The sequence below is a fragment of the Melozone crissalis genome, unplaced genomic scaffold (assembly GCF_028551555.1).
Source record: "Melozone crissalis strain CALT ecotype California unplaced genomic scaffold, PUWL_Pcris_2 ptg000107l_1, whole genome shotgun sequence".
Classification (NCBI taxonomy): domain Eukaryota; kingdom Metazoa; phylum Chordata; class Aves; order Passeriformes; family Passerellidae; genus Melozone; species Melozone crissalis.
In genome coordinates, this window is record NW_026535884.1 from 1,051,773 (window position 1) to 1,074,600 (window position 22,828).

The window sequence follows — 22,828 nt, forward strand, 5'->3', positions numbered from 1 at the left end:
AAATATTACTGAAAATGTCATGTCCAAATATAAAGACTTACCTCAAAACAGTCCCCAAAGTCGATATGCAGGATCTTTCCACTCAGTCTGTCTAACATCAGATTGGAAGGGTGTCTTTGGTGAAGGAGTGGGAGAAAAACCAGACCATCAGTGACAGACCATTACAAAAACCCAAATATTCAATATATGTATCAATTTATAAACCCAACTTCAATATATTTATCTTCATGAACAAGAGCAGCCAGTGGTAGCTTGCTTGTCTGAGATCTTCAATCTCAGCATGAACAGGAAACTTTCCTGACAGTGCGTTTTGTAATTACCTCTCACAAGTAAGAGATTTTCTCATCTTGGAAGATAAATAACCTCCTGGACAAGAATGATCAGTGCATTTCTTGGATATGAATGTTTATTTTTCAGTTAGGATAAATTTTTCCACTTGTTTTATGCTTTTTCTTTTTTTTTTTTTTTTAGTGTAGAAAAATGTAATGCATTATGCTGCACTTGAAGTAACACAAATTGTTTTACCACCAACAGAGAAGAAAATCAATCCAGACTAGCTAAAACCACAGTGCTGAATTCATGCTTACATCTTCCAATTTTGTCTTAATTCAATTTTCAAAGGTTTATAACTTCATGTTAGAGACTTTAAAGTTCAGAAATAAGAGCTCTTGTTATTAAAACATGTAAGGGTTTAGCTGTTTTTGCATTACAGATTTTAAATCAAATATACATTGTCTTTAAAAGTATTTTGGAAGTTATACTGTTAATAAAATGGATGGAGAAAGATTTCCCATTCTTTGAAAGGGCAAAATTAGAACTTGTGGTCCTTAATGTAGTTCCATCTGTATTCATTTCAAAAAGGAAGGTCTTTTTGAAACTGCATCTCATACCTGCAGTGCTGAAAATAACACTAAAATAATAATTAAGACCTAAAAGTTGGTATCACTACAACTCAGCAGTAACCACAATGGAAGATGTCATCACAAGAACAGATTCAGGAATGAACTGATGCCTTCACAATCTGTGCTTTTAAATAAAAGAAACCTTTACAGCTTTACTTACCTGTCCCCAAGGCCCAAAATGTACCCAACCATTGACATCACAGCCAGTGAACGGGTGTAATTTGTTCTTCTGTCAAACCATACCTAATGTGGAGACAAAAGAGAAAGAAACAAAACACAGAGAAACCCAAAATAAATTAAAAATAAAATAAAATTTAAAAATAAAAAAAATAAAGCAAAATACATGTTCTGCAGTGATACAGAATACATGTTCTGTTCAGATACATGTTCTGCAGCTGGGGTTTAGGATAAATAAACTCCATCTCTCACTCACTCTGCAGAGACGATAATGACACACTCTGCTATTTGTCAGTTCTTGTGTGTTGCACTCACCTCTGAGCTTGGACTTTTCAACCACAGCAGTTTGGCAAGGTCATCCCCAGCTGTGTTGTTGACAGCATGTTCAAATACTTCTACTTTCTGCATCAGAGTCAGGTGGTCATAGTCTGGAGCCATCTGTAATCCAGAAGTGACATTCAGCAAGTTAAAAAGGCACCTCCAGTAGCTTCTGGTTGTACTGAGAGAAACACAGTAATCATAAATAATTTTATATCAAGTTTATACTTAAATTATTTGTAGAGTGACCAGGATGTTTCAAACACAGAGAGATAATCACACAACAGTGAAGAATTGTTTTTAAATGGGATGGCAAATGATTTAGTATCCACCAAGTCAGGAACCCACAGCCCTATTTAACTAAAAAACTGCACAGGTAAGTATTTTTCAAAAAATCATTATCCAAATAAGTGTTTTGGGCTGGAAAACGCTTTCCTTTTTGGCAGGAGATTTCAAATTTTCTAGTAGTGTTCAGTTTCTCCACTCTGTCCAATTTTGGTCCTGCTGCTTAGACACAATGTTTGTAATGCCAGCAGCACAGCACCTTGCATGAGACACACCACAGCCATGCAAAATTCCTAACACACATCACTACCAAACAGCAACAACTTGTGCTCACTAACTCTCATCTAAATATTTTTTCTTTATTGTAACAATCAGAAAAGAGGCAGAGGAAGAAGCCTCGCATAGTTTTCCTTCACTAAGACACTGGTGGGCTAAAAGAATGTACCAGAACCTTTGCCCCTCACCCTGAGCATGATGCGGTGCTCGATGTTGAGCAGGATCTTTTTCTTCTCCCTGTAGTCCCTGATAAGAGCGTGCAGGGTGTCACAGTGGGGCACCCAGCCAATTAATCCTGAATTTGTAGACAGTGGAATGACAGCATATCTCTGGATGCTGTGGGGAAAATAGAGAATCACAGCTCAAATTGTTGTAGATTGTAACTTAATATTTGAGATGTTTAAAACAACTACTGTTAAATCTGATTCTGGTTCAAATTGTCAAATGTTGCTCTGCTTGTCTTCTCAAACAGACTTCAAACATCCATTTTGCACAGATTGTTGCCAGGTAATCTACAGACAAGCTCAAAGTTAATGTGGTTTTCACTGAAAGGCTGCTTTCAGAAGGTACATGCTATGTCACCCACAATGATCTGTTATTTGAACATGATATTTGATGTGCTCTTTCTTGAAAGAAGAAAATTCTTGCAGAATTGCACTCAGGACTCTTCACCAAGCTATTTAGTGACTATAATAAAAACCTTTGGCAAAACCCCCATTCTCAGTCTCCTAGGCAGTGCTCAAGGTGTCTTGAAATTGGCATTGCTTCAAAGACCATAACAATTTACAAGACAGGACTTCAATTAAATAAAACAAACAATCCCTTCTGATACATTTCCTCCATGCTTGATTTCTATGAATGCTGGTTTTCTTTTTAATTAACTTAATTCCAAGATTTGCCATTTCCTCCTAAATCCACTGCTTGTGCCAAGGTTTACTTGCAAAGCTGCAGCTGTGTAAGGAGTCGCAAATGCAGAAGCATTCTCAGTGATTACACAGAGCACACACCTGAGGTTTTTACGAAGAGAAGTTGGGTCATTTGCTAACAGAGTGTTGACCAACCCAAAAAGCTGCATCACTCTTTCATCCTGGCGAAGGTCTTCGTGGCCTTTCAGAAGGAATACAAACTCATGGCCATTGCTTCCTGCAAAAAGAATTAGGGCACAAAAGTTTATTCTCATTGAATAAACAGACAGGAATAAACACACATGCACCCAAAACTGGAAAGTGTGGCAGTCAGACTGTGACAGTGTTCACAGGGGTCTGAGGATGAGGGAAGAGATGAGGATCTGACTCCATGTTTCAGAAGGCTTGATTTATTATTTTATGATATATATTACATTAAAACTATACTAAAAGAATAGAAGAAACCATTTCGTCAGAAGGCTGGCTAAGAATAGAAAAAGAAAGAATGAATAACAAAGGTGTGTGTCTCGGACAGAGAGTCCAAGCCAGCTGTGATTGGCCATTAATTACAAACAACCAACATGGGCCAATCAAAGATCCACCTGCTGCATTCCACAGCAGCAGATAATCAATGTTTATATTTTGTTCCTGAGGCCTCTCAGCTTCTCAGGAGGAAAAATCCTAAGGAAAGGATTTTTTAGACAATATCATGGCTACATTTGACCGATTAAGAAAAACTTCACCTGAAAGGAAAGGTTGTAGAGGTAAATATATAGTTGGACCTAAGAACAACAACTGTTTAAATACTGGAATAACAAAATGAAAACTGCTGTCTCTTACCCATTAATGTCAGCTTCCTGGGTCTCTGCTTGGAGGTGATGACCTGCAGTGAGGGAGCGATGGACTGGATCCGGATGATGGGCTGGTTGGGGTCGTACGTTCCTGGCACTGCCAACTCCAGATCCCGGCACATCAAGAGTTTTGGTGACACATACTGGAGCTCCAAGGAAGTGAGCTACCCAAACCAAAAGAAATACAACCCCTTAGAATTACAGTTCAATCTCACAGAAGCACCTGAAGTGTTCATGCTGTCAAGGGACCTAAAACAGTTCAGGCCGTGACCAACACTTCAGATACTTGCAGGAAGTGCTGCATAAACACCACATTTGCAGCAAACCCTATGCAGTTATTTCCAGAATACCTAATTAACCAAAACCAAAAGAAATACAACCCCTCAGAATTTCAGTTCAATCTCACAGAAACATCTGAAGTGTTCATGCTGTCAAGGGACCTAAAACAGTTCAGGCCGTGATCGATACTTGAAGTATTTACAGAAGTGCTGTATAAACACCAAATTTGCAGCAAACCCTAGGCAGTTATTTCCAGACTACCTAATTAGTATGTTTTGAATAACCAGAAAACATAAAGCAAAGGTTGGTATTGACAGCTTGCACTGTAAGATCCACAAAAGATTTGAATCTCCCCCCTCACCTGTGGCAGCTGCTTTGAGATCCGACGGAACACGTGGTAATAGAGATCCCAAGCCTGAGTCAGGTCTTTGACATTTCCTGATTTCATATACTTCCTGCACCACTCCTGAGCTTCCATGAGATCTCTGCCATAGGCCTAGGGATTCAAACAACAGAAAAATGAATTTCAACAGACTGCAGTGTAACAAGTGGAGACCATTTAACACCTACAAAGAGCATCAGAGTCTCTTTTCAGATTGCACTAGAAATACTTGATCTCACATTTTTATAGCAGATCAGAATTTTATAGCAGATCCAGAAATTCCTGGATCCAAGATCTGCATTGAATTTATCAAACAACATTGCTCACAAGTAGATTTCATTATAGGAGGAACTGAATGCTTAGAACCACCCTTTAACAGCAGGCTTACAAGCTCAGTTAATTCTCTGTTATCTGTGCTAGTACTTACTATGAACAAAGCAGAACAATTAACAGCAGAGCAGTCATTGTTTTATAGTCCCTATCAGACACACTGTCAACACAAGACTCCAGGGCAATTCAGACTACCATGGCCTCTTATAGTCACCAAAAGTGACACAGATCTGAAGATAATTTATTTTAATAATGAAATCGGCAACTAACATAATGAGCCCCAAGAGATTAACTTTTTGTGTTAAATGGCAAAGGTTCTTGTAACACAGCTGGGGCAGCTGTTCCTGCAGAACACCTCTGGGCCATTTGCTGATACCTGATTGAAGGATGTCTCCTTTAAAGTCTGAGGCCCTCTCTCCATCATGGCATGAAGTGGTTCCAGCACCTCAAACATTCCCTTTACATTCCTTTCTCCAAAATACAGACGAGATGCTTCTTCCAACCCTTCATGCCACATCTCATGCCACAGGATGGCCACACGAATCAGCTCTTCACTCACCTGTTTTAGACAGAAAAAAAAGATTAAAAATCTAAAGAAATCCCTGGGACTGGGTCCTGACTTAAAATTGCAAAACTCGTCTCTTCTCTAATGTTATGAAATATTTGCTCCTGGAAGCCAGAGGGAGCTACAAGAACTACCATAGTGATGGCACATTTTTTCTGTAAGAAGCCAATCATGCTTTTCTCACCTTGTTACCTTTGAAACTTTTTACAACCATGGTGATGGCACATTTTTTCTGTAAGAAGCTAACCAGGCTTTTCTCACCTTATTTGTTATCTTTGAAATTTTCTACATGCTTGTGCAGCTTGGCCTGAAAGCATTATTTTTCATTTATTCATAAAAATCTTTATCAAATTAATTACATTACTCTTTCTATGCTATGCTCAGTAAATTTTGTTTCTACTTCCCATTAAGCAAAACCACCTCTTTATGGAACAAAGGTTTTGCATGTATTTCTTCTCTAAATTTATTCATAAGGAAACATAAAAACTCAGTGTGTGAATTATTGTAAAATGGAAGCATTCTCTGGAAATTACACTAATACTGTAACTTCTACCAGTTGCAAACACCTCAAATTAATTATACTTGAACAGAACCAACAATGAATGGTCATTTTGTGTTACTATAAGTGACATCCATCCATCCAACATAACACATTTAAAGCTACACTGAGCACTCACCATCATTGCCTGCTGCACCAGAGTGTTGCTGTGCTCACACATGTTTTTCAAGATCTTATTTGCAGCATTGTGCCGAGCAGTGGTCGTGGATTTAGAAGCCACAGTCAAAGGATAGATCAAAGCCTGCAAGGGACAGCAACCAATAATACTTCAGAACCCCACAGAAGAGCTACATAAACTTAAATAATTAGCAAAGCATTAACAAACAGCAGCCTCAGGAATCAACAGGAGCAAGCAAGCTTGTTTCTGGAAAGTAGTGATAGGAATTTACTATTGAAAGGCTTCTGATCCAACAACAGGCTGTCAAGACTTTAATTCACTGAAAAGCAGAACGACATTGAGAGCCTCTTTCAAACTGGAAGAACAAAAGTAGTTTTTAGGATTTTGTGATATTCCACACTGTGGAAAGAAATTTAGATAAAACTTGTGAGAAAGGTTCTTAGAGATTTAAGGTGATTTGCACTGCCCAGCAGACATTAAATTACATTACATAAAGAGTTCTTCCAGGCTGCATGGCTCATTCACCTCCTTCCCTTTTTATGTGAAGTGCTGAGGTGAAAGCAGCAGCAGCAGCAATGGAAACTGTCCCCATCCTCACTGCCACACTTGCTGTGACCCCTGTGCAGCACTGTGAGAACTGCTGCTGACCCCCGGCTCACCTGCGGGTGGTAGCGCCCGATGTCTGTCAGCAGCTGGTGGATGAGCCGCCCCACCAGCGGCCGGGGGGTGTCAATCCTGGCGATCAGCTGGGGGATAACCTGCCAGCAAGGAGAGGAAAATAAACACTCCTGTCTACAGCATCTGCAGGCAATGAGGGGGATATAGTATTTGTGTCTATAGTATTTCTGTCTATAGAATTTCTGTCTACAGAATTTCCTGCCTATAGTATTTCCCTATATGAGTGGGAGAGAATGATGAGGAGGACTCCATTGATATCAAAAGGCTAATTAATTACTTTATAATACTATATTATTCTATACTATAGTACACTATATACTTTATTATACTATATTATTCTGTCCTATGTAGTGTATAGAATAATCGAGTATAATGAAGTATATAGTCTAATATAGTATAGAATAATATAGTATATAATTACATAACAATAATAATAATAATATAGTATATATATTACATAAAAATATAATTACTTTACTATAATGATTTAGTATGATAAATTTAGTATAATGAAGTTTAATTTATAGATTTAGTATAGTAAAATTCAGTATAATAAAGTATATATATAAGTATATATATATATATTACACTATATACTTTATTATACTATATTATTCTATACTGTCTAGTGTATAGAATAATATAGTATAATAAAGGAATTATGTATTATATAAATATATAATTTATTATAAAGTAATTTAGTATAATAAAGTTTAATTTATAAATTTAGTATAATAAAATTTAGTATAATAAAGTATATATATATATGTGTATATATATATATATATATATATATATATATATATATATATATATATATATATATATATATATATATATACACACTACATATTACACTATATTACATTACATCTAAATTGAATCTGCCAAGCACTCTGCACACACTGCACAGAATCCCGTGACAGTCCTGACACATACACAATTGGCCCTGACAGGCCAAGGAAACAAAACCCCATCACTTTGGGTAAACAATCCTCATGCTGCATTCTAGTTTTGCACAATCACAGGCACAGCAAATAAGAATTGTGTTTTCTTTTTCTGAGGTTCAGAGAATGTGAAACCCAGAAATATTCTAGGGAAGAATTGTGCCTTGCTTTTCTCTGTGAAGAGAAATGTGGTGACACCTGTCATCTCATGTGTTCAGTGCCCCAGCTGTTCTGCCCTCTCCTAGAGACCTCACAGTCTAAAGGAGACAGGGAAGCCCACCACTCATTTTTGAGTTGGTCAGAGGGTAACACAAGGTTCCAAACAGAAATGTACAACAGTTCAATGAGATCACAACTGTTCTGTGCAAAACTGTCACAGGATCCTACTAAGGGAAGATATTTATTGAAGTATGATGCTTAAATGGGAAATAAAGTATTTTTAAATTTAATTACAAGAATCATTCTACAAGGCAATCCTGAAATAGAGTGTGAACTACATCAAAGCAGGACAGTGGTGTTTTCTGCTTGATCACCACTGAATGCTTGTCATCTTTAATTTAAGAATTTTCATTCTTTCTCATTAATATGCACTAATCTGCATATAAATGCAGAAACATATCTCATTTCTCTGTTCAAGATGCTTGTTAAATCAGTCACAGACTGCACTGCACACTGCTCTCAGCACTCACCTATGGAGGATTGTTCAGCAAGGGATCATAACAGATATCATGCAGCAAATCCCCAAACTACCCCAGAACTGTGATTTCTCTTTGTGTTATTTACCTGCAGCCAGGTGTCTATTTGGATTGCCTTGACTCCTTCCACCAAAGCCTCATTCACATCTGGCCAATGACCATAGTCAAACCACAGAGTAAGGACTCTGAAAAAGACAAATACCTTTGTTAGGAACATACAAACGAACACACAACCAAAACAAAACAAAAGCCACCAACCAACCAACAAATAAAACCCCACCACAAAACCCCCAAACAAACAAACAAAAAATCCCCAACCCAAAACCTATTTACAAGGAACTTTTCTTCCCACAACCCTCAGAAAGCAGGAATAATCCATCCAACAGAAATTAGCCTGGACCAAAGCATTCACTTAATTCAACCATAACAAAAAAGAGCAGAAATGTGTTCTACCTAATCTGAAACCATGTGTTCTTATCAGCTGGATTTCATTTACTATGAGCTTTATTAGATACCTTAAAGTGTCTTGCAGGTTGTTTCCTCGAGACAGAGAAATGGATCTGAAGAAACCCTGGACAGCAGGGACTGTGTACATCAGGAGGGTCTTGGATAAATCCTTTTGGAATGAAATTGCTGCATTAGTTCTATGCAAACACATCAGCCCACATGAATCCTAAACTCAAGAAGGGGAAAGAGGAAGAAATATGTGGAAATATAGACCTGAACCCTATTGCAGCTGACTTCTGCTCCTATTCTTCTCCTACAGGACATGTTGCTCCTAGGATTTTATGTTTTGGTTGACTACACAAAGATCTTTCATTCAGGCAGGGAAAATGCTGTGAAGTGGTTTAATACTTCAGTTTGTTCAGCCTAAAAACTACCTTACTATAACTGGTAAATGAAAGAGATTCCTCAGAGTCTTCCCTGAAGGGCCTAACCAGCAGAATTTGTTAATGCTCTGTATCCCCTATCACAGCCCCTTTAGCTAATAATAATTTGCATTAATTTAGCCCATGATTTTTTTCCTGTGTTTAAGCAGCAAGTACCAATCTGTCAAGAAGAAGAGGGAGGAAGGAGGGTACCTCAGTGACTTTTTTCTGCACTGGGGATGGGATGGGACTGTTCTCAGTGCTCTCAGCATCACTCTCACTGTTGCTGCCCTCCGTGTTGGCGCTGGTGATGCTGGCGCCGCTCGCGTGACGCAGTTTCTTCTTCTCATCTCTGGCCTGGTTTTGATGTTTATAGTGAAGCACTGCTTCAAAGTTCATCACTGCCCAGGCATGCCAGGCCTGCCAACAGGACAGAACACAAGTCAGACTCCTTTCTGCAACTGGCACTTCCTAATTGTTACATATAATCCAACCAACCTTTCTCTGTCTGCAAAGTAAGTAATATCCCGCAGACAACACAATGCTTTGATTTCTCTAATTGCTTGCTATTTGAACTGTCTTATTATCTTAAATAATATCATGTTGAGTTCTTGGCCTAGAACTCCCTGTTGAATATTAAAGCAAATGAACTCTGTACCAAAAATTAAATAATATTTGCATATAGCTTAATTTTTTAAAGGCTAAAATGAAAATTAATATGTTAGGCCTCGGGGATGTGTAATGGGAAAAAATACAAGAGATGGCTGCCCCAGAGAAGATTTGGCACCAAATATTAATTGAGATATCACAACCACGAAATCAAAGGCTCTTTGGAGAATTCACAACAGGGCTACTTTCCTTGTTCAAGTATACTGACTGAGAACAAGTTTAATTTTTCCATTTTCTTTCTCCTTCATTGCTAACTGACAACAGGAGAGAGTCTCAAAAGCAAGAACAGAAACTGAATTTGGCCTAGTTTTACTAACCAAATAAAATTCTAAACAAGAATCTCATGGTTACCTTGGGCCACTTTCTCTGTTTTTTGGTTCTGTTTTGGTTTCTTTTAAATCCTACTGGCAGTAACGAGGCAGACAGTTATTGGAGGTCTTCCAATGAACACCTTCCTTTCCTGTACTATGGGATTTGATAAAATTAATCTGGAAATTCTCTGTACTGACCTTGTACCAGTTGCGATCGTGCTCCGTTGCAGCACTGTAGTATTGCAAGACTTTGGGGATGGTGCTCTCATTGATGCCTTGCAGGTTCAGCTGCCACTCACCCAGTTTCAGGAAACACCTAGTTAAGCAAAGGGATTATTGATTCAAAACCTAAAATGAAAACAAAGCCTCTGGATTAAAAGGCTAACTTGGTGTCTGGAGTCTAAAGGACATTCCATGTGGTGAATTCAGCCAGGTAGCCTCTCCTGCAGGTTGGATGCAAGATTCAAAATATCTCCATCTTGTTTGTAGTGTGAAACTAACTAGTTGAAGGTTTAATTTAAGAGGAAAAGTGGGGATCAAACATTTTTTCCTCGTCTGTATAAGTTATAAAATAAATGTAAGAAGTAGGTAACAGCAACATTGAAAGATTTCATCACTCTGTGCTGATAAAATCATACATGTGGGCTGCTGAGCTGTACTGAGCACCACATGAATGAGCCCTCTGGGGAGAACACTGACAAACAAACAATGCAAACACAGAGGAACTGTTCTTCCCCCAGCCAGAACCCCATTAAGTCATTCCCTCCTGGAGGAAAGGAAAAACAACATATTTTTACTGCAGCAGGGTGGGGCTGTCAAGGTTTGCCCAAAACTTAATACTTTGCTCCCTCAGCAGGCTTTAAATGCCACAGTTAGGACATGGCTGTCCCTTCTGTATTCTGAGTTTTCCAGAAAGCACTGTGCAAGACAAATACTGTATGCAAATCATTACAAATTTGTTTTCCATTATAGCCACTGAAAAAAATAAGAGAATGGTTTTACCAAGGGTTCCCATCCTCATAAAAGCAAATTGAGTGCACCCCTCCCTTCAAAAAAAGCAAACCTTCAATAGAAAGCACTATGCAATTTTCAATTTAAACTGAAAAAAACCAGATCTGGCACCTCCAGATCCACAGAGAAAAATGGAGAAAGGGTTTTTATGCAACAGTATTTTAAGAGACCATCACATGCTAGGCACCTACTGCCCAAAGCACTGCTGTTGTGCTTGGCAGCCTGTGCACTTCATACAGATATGCCAGGCCTGTGTGGGGAGTGTTTCTTTCCCAGTTACCAAATCTCCTGAAAAGCAAAGAAACAGACATGCTGAGAGCTCTGCTCCTGCCAATGAGCCCATTGCTGGAAAAATACAACAGGCACCAGCCACAAATATAATCTTGTTTAGGCTGAAGTGTCCCAGTAACATTTACTGAACATTACATGGTAGATAAGAATGTAATACTGTCACAGGATTTTATGAAAAATCCTTTCCTTAGGGTTTTTTCTCCTGAGAAGCTGGGAGGCCTCAGGAACAAAATATAAACATTGATTATCTGCTGCTGTGGAATGCAACAGGTGCATCTGTGATTGGTCTCATGTGGTTGTTTCTAATCAATAGCCAATCACAGTGCAGCTGTCTGGACTGTCTGGTCAGTCACAAGATTTTGTTATCATTCCATTCTTTCCCTTCCTTTCAGGCCTTCTGATGAAATCCTTTCTTCTATTCTTTTAGTATAGTTTAAATATAATATATATCATAAAATAATAAATCAAGCCTCCTGAAACATGGAGTCAGATCCTCATCTCTTCCTGGGACCCCTGTGAACACCACCACATAACACCAAAGCAGCTAAATGAGAAATCCTGTTCTTTTAATCAAAGAATTTGTCTGACATGTGTCACCCCCAGGGACCCTGCACTTCAGGAAAGGGTTCAGTTTGAGTTTAGAGCTGAAGGGTGCCCATGCTGACCGTGCCATGAGTTTATGGAGCTCCTGTTTGTGCTGCTGGTCCTCAGTGGCGATGGCGTGCTGGGCCTGCTGCTGCATGGTCTGCACAAAGTGCTGCATGTGCTGGAATGCATCAATCTGCAAAGGGATGGAGGCAGTCAGCACCACAGGGCTTAAATATCATTTTGTCAAGGGAGAAAAACAATGTAGAAATGATTTTCACAGAAATAAAAAGATATGGGTTTGTTTTCTTTCAAAGCTTTTCAGCCATTAACATCCCTCTAAAGTCACTTTACACTTTAAGTATGTCTAAATAAATGAAGAGGTTGGAGATTCTTATTGTCTCTGAAAATTGCTAAACTGAGGAACAAATAACTGCATCCTTGCCATGCCAGGCACACCTTCACTGTCATAGAGACAGAGCCACAGGTATGACTGACCATAACTCATGATGTGCAAGAACTCCACTCTGCCAAAGCAGCAAGGTCACCTGTACAGGGAGAAAGCTCCAACAGCAGAGAATGTCCCACACACTGGGAGATGCAGAGATACCTCATTTTCAGCTGAGAATGAAATTAGCCTGGCAATTGCAACCATCAAATGTTTATAGCTTACGAACTGGATCTGACCAGGACAATCCTGAACAGACAGGATCACAAATCCAGAGGAGCCTACCTATAATATGCTATGGGCAGACAAAAAAACCCCAAAAACAACAACAAAAAATGAAAAAAATCCAAACCCAAACCTACAAAAAAACCCCCAAAAAACCAAAACAACAAAAAAAAACAACAAAGCCCCACAAAAACAAAAAAACAAACCAAAAACCAAACCCATGACAATTTGAGAAAATAATGCCTCAAGGAAAACTTGCAGCTTTCTGATCTTCTCTCCTAACCTTTCAGCTTTGTCTGGGCTTGAAGTACACACCATGAGTTGTTTCAACAAATTAAAGTCTGGTTTTCTCCTAAAGTTATTGAAGAAGTTCAAATGTGTATTACTCCTTTGACAGAATATTCTACAGGGTAGTAGTGCTAAAGCAACTTTCACTACCAAATTCTGAGGGAAAATATATTTTTAAAATTCCTTGGAAATTATTCTGGGGTAGGAGAACCCAAGAATAAAAAAAAAAAAAAAACAACTTATTCATGCTTCACTGGAAAGAATTAAGAGTAAAGCTCCTGCAATCTGCAAGGTCATTTCAGGTTAAGAAATGCATAATATGTAGTTAGAAACCTAATTTACTTCTGTGTGTCTATAGAAATGAGCTATGCTAGAGACAAAAACCACTTGAGCTCAAATGCCTCATCTATCCTGTTCAAATATCAGCATGCACAACTCAGTGGTGAGGAAAAAGGGTATTACCGAGGGTGAAATAAAAGAAAATAAAGGATTGTACTCATAACATTAATATGGTGCATTCAGCCCAGGGTGAAATAAAATAAAAGATCATACTCATAACATTAATATGGTGGATTCCATAACTGGTAACCTACACAGAAGGGACTTGGGGTGGTGTAAATAATGGTCTTATAAATAGTTATGCAAGACATCCATTAAAAATAGACAAAATATTTTGCCAAACAGAATTACTACAGAATATTTTTATGTGCCCCTCTCATATCTAGATACACCCAACAATCTGATCTTCAGTTTCCATTAATATTGAAAACTGATGGCCATAAACTGACAGATGGAGCATTGAAGACTGAAAGCAGCAAGTTTTCCAGAACAAATTCCTAAGTTTTTATGCATCCTTTCTGTGGGATATGGCTCAGAATGCAGCTGCTGGCAAAGGTCTTTGTTAGAAGAAATGTTATAGGGTTTACATATCAATTTTTATCTGTTGTTTAAGAAGACTTGTGGAGCTCTGCAGGTGCCATTTGGCTGGTTTCCTTGTAGATGTCAGCTTTTCTCCTGCTGGATTTGACAAGTACTGAAAACTGCCACTTTAGGTCAACAAAGGAACCCTGAACTGCTGAGTAGAAAAAAAAATTGTAATTTCCCACTATACTAGCCTATATCAGCAGCTTATTACTTAGGATACCAAATCAAGTGAACACACAGTTACATAAAACTACACATCACCAGGTGTAACTATGTATTATTTATCTACTTTGGTATCAGTTTTCCCTCATCTTCAAGGGGTCCACTTATTCTCCCATCAGTTAATTTTAGACACATTCTCCTAACATGAATCTTTGTGCCCTCTCTCACTCTGCTTTCCACCACTGCACCACGTCCATCTAATTGCTGACAACAAGTCAAACACCACAAACACAGTTTCCCTCACAGAGACAGGCAGAGACTCCACCTACTTCTGGGGTCCTTTACTGCAGAGGGTAAGAGGCAATTTCACTGTTTTACAGAGCCAACAGCAGCTCCTTCTGCCTTTTTAATTCAAATAAAGAATAGTTAGTTGTGGCAGTGTTCCCACAGCAATGGCTCTGCTCCAGTGCTGGCAATGCCAAGGCAGAAAAAATAAAGAAGATGTGGCAGAATATGAGCATAAATGGAGTCTTTAATGTATATTACAAAAAAAGATAACTTATCCAGTCTGAAGCTTATTGGATTTGATTATGTAAATTCTCCCTGTGTTGCAATGTCAAAAACATTCACTCTGGGCTCTCTGGTGCCAAAGTGTTCCCATGACAAACTCTAGGTACTTTTCAGTAGTCTTTCAGTTAGAAATTTCCTATAAAATTGGAAATTTTCTTTAGTAAAAATCAGTTCTGCTCAGCAACTAAGTACAAATTGTTCAGGACACTTCTAAAACAGGCAATAAACTCCCCTCTACTTCTAAAACAGGCAATAAACTCCCCTCTATTTCTAAAACAGGCAATAAACTCCCCTCTATTTCTAAAACTGGTAATAAACTCCCCTCTACTTCTAAAACTAGTAATAAATCCCCCTTTACTTCCTTCTTTCTGCATGTGACCCTGATCACAGGTACAGTGTTGAGACCTAGCAATCAAGACAGTGGATGAAAAGTCAAGCAGCAAACTTACACAGGACAAAAGAGCTGCTATTGACCATCAATCCTGGCTGCAATCCTGTTTGGGTACCAGCTACTATTTAGCAAAAATAATCTTTCCATTAATGAAATAAAATTAGGGCCAGGTTTTCTCTGCATTACAGAGTTTCAAAGGAAATCAAAAGCTTATGATCTGAACAACAATAAGGAAAGGAATTAGTTACTCTGTTTTAGGGGAACAAAAGTAAAACATCCAGCTTTGCCTTTGCTTTGTTGGGAACATGAGGAGCTAAAACTGCACAAAAGCTGAGCAGTGGAACAAGCAGGGTGCTCTGTACCTTCCGTGCACTCTTCCACATGTGCTTCATGTATGCATAGGTGACCTGGGGGTGCACTGTGGGCAGGGGGTGATCCAGCTGGCGAGAGGGATCCACTCCCAAGAGCAGGACAAGGGTCTTGTGGGCCAAAGCCTGCAGAAGTGGCAAAGACAAAAAGCAGGTTAGAACATAATTGTCATTGTTACTTCCAGCTCATATTGCTTCAGAATTGTCCTACACTAAAAAAGTACATCTGACCCTCCAGATACAACACAGACACAGCAGACTCCCTGGACTCATAGGAATTCCACATGATAAACCATATATCTTCCTTTGGATCAGAGCATTAGATTCTCATTTCAGAAGCCAGTAGAAAGTGTAAAGTATTTACACTATTTATTTTCTCTCTGTTTCAAGTATTTGGTGATAAATTTTGTGATGAATGTTAAAATAGGACTGTAATGTTCAACAGTAACAGCACATTCTAGATGTGACTCTCTGCTCTAGCAGAGATTATTAATAATCTCCAGTAATGCATAAAAACTTCCAGTTACAGCATGCAATGAAAAATTGGCCCAGGGTCTCTCAGGTATATCAGTCCCACTAAAATAACCTTGGCTAAAAGCATGAACTTTATGCTGGTTACAATTTTACCATTTCAACGATTTCTGACTATTTCTTCCTCAGAGGAGAGCCCATCCCACTTGGGCAATCAAAGCATCTAGGAATGCTCAAGGCTGAAACAGAACAGTACAGCAAATAATCCCAAAACCCGCAGAAGAGGACAGAGCCTGACAATGCTCACCAGCCTCCCACTCTTGCCACACAAGCTGGCATACTTGAGCCAAGTTCTCATGTCCTCATGGGGATTCACAACAAGAGATCGGACCATCAATATCCTCTGCCAGTCCTCCACGATGCGCTGACAGCCCTGGGAGGAAAAAAGAGAATTTGTGAGTTTTTGCTCTCCAGTGTACTGCACAGAACCTTGATTCAGAATCTGAAGGGGCTTCCATCAAGATAGAGACTTCTGTGCTCATAATCCACAGGAACTGTCTATTGTGGCATTCACATTCTCTGAACATGATTCCTTAGCCCAGGGTTTTTCTCCGGGGAAGCTGAGAAGCCTCAGAGAAAAAGAAAACAGTTCTTATCTCATTTGCTTCTGCTGTGTTGTGCTCCTGTGGAATGTGTTTGCAGATGGTTTACCAACAGGTGATTGTTTCATTGGTTTCATATGAATTGTTTTGACTCATTGGCCAATTCAGGCCAAGCTGTGTCAGGACTCTGGAAAGAGTGACGAGTTTTCATTATTATCTTTTTAGCATTCTGTAAATATCCTTTCTGTATTCTTTAGTATAGTATAGTATTCTTTAATATAATATAGTATAATAAAGTAATAAATTAGCCTTCTGAGAACACGGAGTCAGATGCATTGTTCTTCCCCACCACGGGGCCCACCATGAATTTACAACAGTCTATTTCTTTAACACTGCAGTGTGTGAGGTAGGTTCAGTCCCTGACTCTCCTAATCTGCAGGCAGCTCAGTGCTTGCAGTCTAATGATATGCAAATGATATGCTAAGCATATCTAATGATATGCTTTTCCTCTAATGGAAAGAGGAGAAAAGCTCCTAAAGCTGAAACACATCCAAGAATCAGAAAAACTCTTCACACAATTCCAAAGTGAGTCAAAGTGCCTTCCAAAGTGCCTTCTCCACCTATTTATGGTTTAAATCTCAACATGGAGATGGTAGAAAACCAAATGGTTGCAAAGATATGTTTGTCATTGCCCTTTTTCTTTGCCTTGCATGCATTCCTTTTGGAGGCTGGCACCTCTAAACTGGTTTTCTGCCAGAAATGCAGCTCCAACTGCTGTGCTGCTTGTGCAAGCATTGTCTGGTTCTTATCTGTCTGATGGGAGAGGCACAACACTCAGAGCAGGGTGAGTCTGTATTTCAAACATTCAAGGATATTACAGAGAAGTAGAATTGTGGAAGGGATGTAACAACTAAATCCATGGTGCCTGATGTGGTGGCCAAGTACACAGTCTATCCAAAGTTTCTATTCAGCCAGAAACTACTTGATTTTGAAGTAAACAAAAGATTTTCCAATGACAGCAAGGACCTTTGCACCAAAGAAGTTATTCTTTCCCTTTTTCTTTTCTCCCAAGTTGAGGATTGGGAAGTCAGGCAAAGCTTGTTCCCTAATACCCAAATAAACTTCTTCCAACAGGCATTTAAAAACTGTTATAAAATACCTATAAAACATTCAAGAACTGCTTGTACTGCTTTCAGGACTATAAAAAGCTATATTCAGACATTACACTTCCTGCCACTTCAGTTTCTCTACCCCAGTGGAATGGTCCTGAGCTTTTCCAGACAGGAATGCAGATGGGAGACTAAAAGCTTTGCCACAGTTTCCCAAACAGCTAAAAAATATACAGCAGGCTTTCATAAGGTGGCAGATTCTAGCACTGCCAGGAAGAACTCTGCAAAGGGAGAAGTTCTTCCTTCAGGCAGCATTTTACCTCAGTTATGCCCTTTTTTAATTTTACCCCCTTCTCTAGCAGGAATCACCCACCTCTATTTAAACAGTTTACTGTTATTAAACATTTTACTGCATCTGAGGATATTCACTTTCACTGTAGAGATGCCTCTTGTAAGGAAATAGTGTCAAATATTTCTCTGATTTAAATTTTCAGAGATACTTTGGATTTTTGATGTTTAATGTAAGAAAAGCACAAACTTCTCTTTCAATACTGGAAAATCAACATTGCTGAAGGTCTCTTCTGAAAGGTCAAGGTTAATCATAGCATCATTTAGGTTGGAAAAGACTTTTATGGCTATCAAGTCCAACCATAAACCTAACACTGCCAATTCCACCTCTAAGTAATGTCCCTAAATGTTACCAATGAGCTGGAAATGTTCTTGTAAGAGGTCCAAAAGGAACAGGACAATCTTTTATTTTATAAGCATGTGAATTCTATGACCAGTTTTCCAACATTTGGAGGGAACTCATTTCTTAAAATCCAGCCAGCCAGGTAAAGTTCAAACTAGCTTGATCTAAACCAGTATCTCCAGATATAATCCAATATTGAGCAGCCTTGGGGATGTTACTAGTGTCTCTTTTCTGTACACATCTATTTCAAGGCTTAGTTCAACCTTTTAAAGTGTCATATGAGCTGAGAACTCAGGAACATTAATTTGAGAAAATAAAAAAGCCGAAATGAAACCCCAGGCAATGAGAAGCGCAAAGGAGATGGAGCACACAGCCATGTGAGCATGGATGGAAAGAGACATTTGCTGAGCCACCACACTGACTCAGAAGGAAGCTGTTCATGCCAGCCCATCAGCATCTCCATCCTGCACCTTTCCAGGGATGTACCTGCAGCCTTTCCCACCAGATCTGGCGGATGATCTCACGGCGCTCTGGGACAAGTTTGTACTGGATCACCTCTTCCAGCTCTGACAGCATCTGGCAGGATACCATGGCCTGAAGGGAAAAAATCACATTCCATCTCAATCACTGCAGAACAAATCTATCATTAAGGAGCAGTATTTTGGCATCAAAATTTTAAGTACATAGGCTACCCAACAGATAAAGGACCAACTGCTATACACTGGTACCTAGATGACCTGCTGATTCAAACTCAAACTAAATGTCAATTCTTATTGACATCCCAAATGTCAATTCTTATTTCTTTTGAGGGGGTGGACCTCACTTCACTCACTTTTAGTTCATCCCAAAGCTGCTCCTGCACAGTTGCATTTTTTATCTGCCAAAAGCCATTTAGCTTGTGGGCCTACATAGGTCTTATGCTGGAGACAAGCACTACTCTGAAGTTTTATGTAACTTTTAGAGATAGTCTGAAGCAGCAATGAAGGAAGGGAATGAAGGCTGAGTCTTGTGTTTTGTGTGGCTGAAATGACTCCCAAGGTGTTAAAGTCTCTTTTTTCCCAGCCCTGTGACTGAAGAAGAAGTTGAGATTCCTTGGCTCTGCTTTTCAAGGTCATTTATTTTTCCTTATCTATTCCATTCTTTCTCTGACCTGCTGAGATCTGTCTGGCAGGTCAGTTTGTGGCACACTGACTGCCCTTGGGGTGGTGTTAGCTTTTTATACTAAGAACTACATGTACTTTATTTACAATAATTTTCCAATACCTATCACCTATGTTAGACAGTCTGTCTCTACTCTAAACCAATCCAAAGTGCCACCATCACAGCAGAAGATGGAGGACAAGAAGAAGGAGGACAGGACATGCCCAGATTCCTCCATCTTGCCATTCTAAATCCCCAAAATTCTACCTTTTCACCCTGTGACAAATTAACCATCATCATACTCAAACTCTTGTGGCTTGTAAATCCTCACACAAAGCTGGGAATTGTTTCCATGGGCTAAAATTGAAGGCACAGGTGTTTTTGACTCCCTGCCAAGGTCTCTGAGCCCCCTGCCAGGGTCTGGAGTCCTCCAGGGCAGCCAGAGGAATGTCCTGGGTTCTGAGAGCTGCACTCACCCCATAGGCTCGACTGTAGCTCTCTCCTGCCATGGCAGTCAGCTCAGCATCCAGCAGGTCTCTGGCTTTGTCAATGCACTGAAATAGAAAAATATTTTGGGGTAAAGGTAGTGTGCTTTATCTAGAGTCAACTCCTGAAGCTGCTGTTCAATCTCATGAACAAAGCTGGCATTGTTCTCACTCTCCTCTCCCTGGGAAAGGATCCTATAAATAGAAAGATTTGACAGGAAAACAATGGCCAGGGCATATATAAGGGAAGTCAAGGGACCTTCATTCATCACCTGCACAGTTTGAAGTTTTTCCTCCTAGAAAATCAAATTTGCAGTATTTCTAATCCTACTGTGATTGTAGAGATCATCATTAACATTTGTGGAGGAAAGGTTCACATTTTAGTGCAAAAGAGCCAAAAGAAATGTCTCTTGATACCACACAATGCAAGAAAATAGCTCTCACTCTTTTACATAACCCAACAGGATTTTATGAATTTTACAGGACAGCAAATTTCATTCCTCATCCTCAAACTAAGACAGGCTCTTCAAGCATGAAATAAATCCTGCTCTAGTTCTAGTCATTATATAATCTCTCACCTATAGCTTTTCCTGTTTAAAATGTTAAAGGTTAATCACAAACTTTACCTTTTTGAATGCCTGGTTAATTTTACTGTGCACATCATCCAAAAATCTATCTATGGGTTTTGACAGCACAGATTGAATTACTCCTTTATCTAAGCTGGCAAGCCAGCACAGAATTTTGAGAAATGGGACTTGAGCTTCCTTGGAAAGTAAACAACATGTTTCACATCTACAGAGTCACCCTGCACATCTTATTTGTGACAAACAAGCATTACAAATACAATAATTATAAATACAAATTACAAGCTCTCTTTAATAGACTCATTCCTGACCTTGGTACCTCAATTTAAGATTTGAGATTTATCAGTGCTATCAGAAAAATTAAGATTATTGTACATGATATAAATGAGCACTTCACTGAAAAAGCTGTAAGAGACAGAAGTGCACCAAAAATCCACTAGGAATCTTACAGGTGTTTCAGGCATTCCTGGAAATTTATAATCAATGCCTTTAGAACAGAAACTCTGCTGAGATAATCCTTGTGTCCTGCCTGTCTAGAAAAGAGGCACAGAATAAAAGAAGGCAAAAAATGAGAGAGGAATTCTAAAGTTCTACAGCACTGGATCACTGCTATCTGTCAATACATTCACTGCTATATTTCTGGAAATATCTATCACCCAGGTCTAACATATCCATGGAAAACACATTATTGGGCAATTCATAAATTATAGCCAACTGCTTTATTACAGGTTGTTTTTCCATGAAACTCTGCAGCCTAGAACATCTTAAACCAAATTTTGGGCTACCAAAAAAGAGGCTAATTACTTGCTGAGCCAGTGAGAAAAGGTCCTGATGCAGTGCCAGCACAGCCCTGTAGAAAGCACCATCATGGGTGTCCCTGGGGATCATGCAGGTGTATTCTTCCATGCTGTCCCACTGACCTGCAGAGACACAGAGATCCTCAGCAACACAACAGCTTTCTCTGCAGTGTGGGGACAGAACAGAACTATGATAAAATGCTCAGACATCAGTGCCTAGGCCTGGGTGTTGTGTGGTACTTCTGCATTTCAGTCAGCTCTCCAACAGCTTGTTTTTGGTAAGGACACTGTTATATACATAAACATACACACAGCTATAGAGAAGAAAAACATCAGCATTTTTCTTCTAGACAAATTGTTATCCTTGTGGAAAAGGTTCTTTCATTCTTTGTGATGAAACAATTCAAATTCTGACACTTCCAGAACATTTGGATGAATAAATGCCCTACAAAGAAAATTATTAACTTTTCTCAGCAAAGGCTGGAAGAGAGCAGGTGATCCATCAGCCTCGCTAGAAAATATCTTGCTAACAACACAAGTGGACATTTGGACCACTATAGGTTTATTCACTTAAGATTGTCTACTCTGCAGACACAACTTCTAAAATGTTCAGCAAATACCGTTCTTGTTCTAAATAAGAGTCTGCCACAATTCAGAGAAAGTCTTTTAATCTTATTTCCAGTCTGAGCTCTGTTCAGTGCAAAGCCAAGCAAAAGTGAGTATTTAAGCAACCAATCATCTGCTCAGACCACTCTGTTACTGGAGACAACAATGGGAGACTTGATATAAATGAAGGTTTTCCAAAGCATTTTAATATGGAATGACACTTGTCACATTCATATTTTCTGAAAAATCCCTTTGCCCAGGGTAAGCTGAGAAGCCTCAGAGAAAAGGAAAACAATTCTTATCTCATTGCTTCTCCTGTGTTGTGCTCACATGTGGAATGTGTTTGGAGATTGTTTACCCACAGGTGATTGTTTCATTGGATTCTGCTGTGAGTTGTTTTCACTCTCTGGCCAATTGGGGCCAAGCTGTGTCAGGACTCTTTACAGAGTCCCAAGTTTTCATTATTATCTTTTTAGCCTTCTGTAAGTGTCCTTTCTGTATTCTTTAGTATAGTTTAGCATTCTTTAATATAATATAAATATAGTATCTTAAAATCTTTAATACAATATAAAAATATAGTATCTTAAAATAATAAATTAGCCTTCTAAGAACATGGAGTCAGATGCATCATTCCTTCCTACCACGAGGGTAAAAACATCCCCACAAATACAACACACACTTCATTTCCCAAAGTAAATAATGTGGTTACTTGATGTAGCTGTTTCCTGTATTCTGTAGTTCTGAAATAAGTTAAATCTATCTGTGCTTGCACCTCATGGGCTATTGCAGGCCAGCACAGGAGGATACCTTACCTAAGCCCCAAGCAGCAGCAGCAGCCATCCTGGCCATCTTAGCTTGAGTCTCATCATTCACCTGGGTCCACTTTTCACAGCATTGCTGGTGGAGCTGCCCCCTAAGAAGAATCCACAATTTCTGATCAGCAAAAAGGCTCTTCCAAGAATTC

At 39.1% G+C, this 22,828-nt stretch overlaps 1 protein-coding gene across 2 annotated transcripts in view; it reads right to left on the reverse strand.

Moving 5' to 3' along the window:
* The window catches only part of MTOR (mechanistic target of rapamycin kinase), a 72,659-nt gene that overhangs the window by 4,128 nt on the left and 45,703 nt on the right, over nucleotides 1-22,828 (reverse strand). For both annotated transcript variants that reach the window (XM_054291903.1, XM_054291902.1), the window contains 21 exons: nucleotides 22,677-22,777; nucleotides 21,266-21,381; nucleotides 19,869-19,946; nucleotides 18,739-18,846; nucleotides 16,158-16,283; nucleotides 15,374-15,505; nucleotides 12,084-12,199; nucleotides 10,315-10,432; nucleotides 9,350-9,556; nucleotides 8,783-8,883; nucleotides 8,356-8,452; nucleotides 6,607-6,705; nucleotides 5,948-6,070; nucleotides 5,082-5,264; nucleotides 4,355-4,489; nucleotides 3,704-3,878; nucleotides 2,966-3,101; nucleotides 2,147-2,294; nucleotides 1,395-1,517; nucleotides 1,063-1,145; nucleotides 42-114 (listed from right to left, as the gene is read on the reverse strand). In XM_054291903.1, coding sequence (XP_054147878.1) covers nucleotides 42-114; nucleotides 1,063-1,145; nucleotides 1,395-1,517; nucleotides 2,147-2,294; nucleotides 2,966-3,101; nucleotides 3,704-3,878; nucleotides 4,355-4,489; nucleotides 5,082-5,264; nucleotides 5,948-6,070; nucleotides 6,607-6,705; nucleotides 8,356-8,452; nucleotides 8,783-8,883; nucleotides 9,350-9,556; nucleotides 10,315-10,432; nucleotides 12,084-12,199; nucleotides 15,374-15,505; nucleotides 16,158-16,283; nucleotides 18,739-18,846; nucleotides 19,869-19,946; nucleotides 21,266-21,381; nucleotides 22,677-22,777 — 2,578 coding nt within the window. The remainder of the gene's footprint in view (nucleotides 1-41; nucleotides 115-1,062; nucleotides 1,146-1,394; nucleotides 1,518-2,146; nucleotides 2,295-2,965; nucleotides 3,102-3,703; nucleotides 3,879-4,354; nucleotides 4,490-5,081; nucleotides 5,265-5,947; nucleotides 6,071-6,606; nucleotides 6,706-8,355; nucleotides 8,453-8,782; nucleotides 8,884-9,349; nucleotides 9,557-10,314; nucleotides 10,433-12,083; nucleotides 12,200-15,373; nucleotides 15,506-16,157; nucleotides 16,284-18,738; nucleotides 18,847-19,868; nucleotides 19,947-21,265; nucleotides 21,382-22,676; nucleotides 22,778-22,828) is intronic.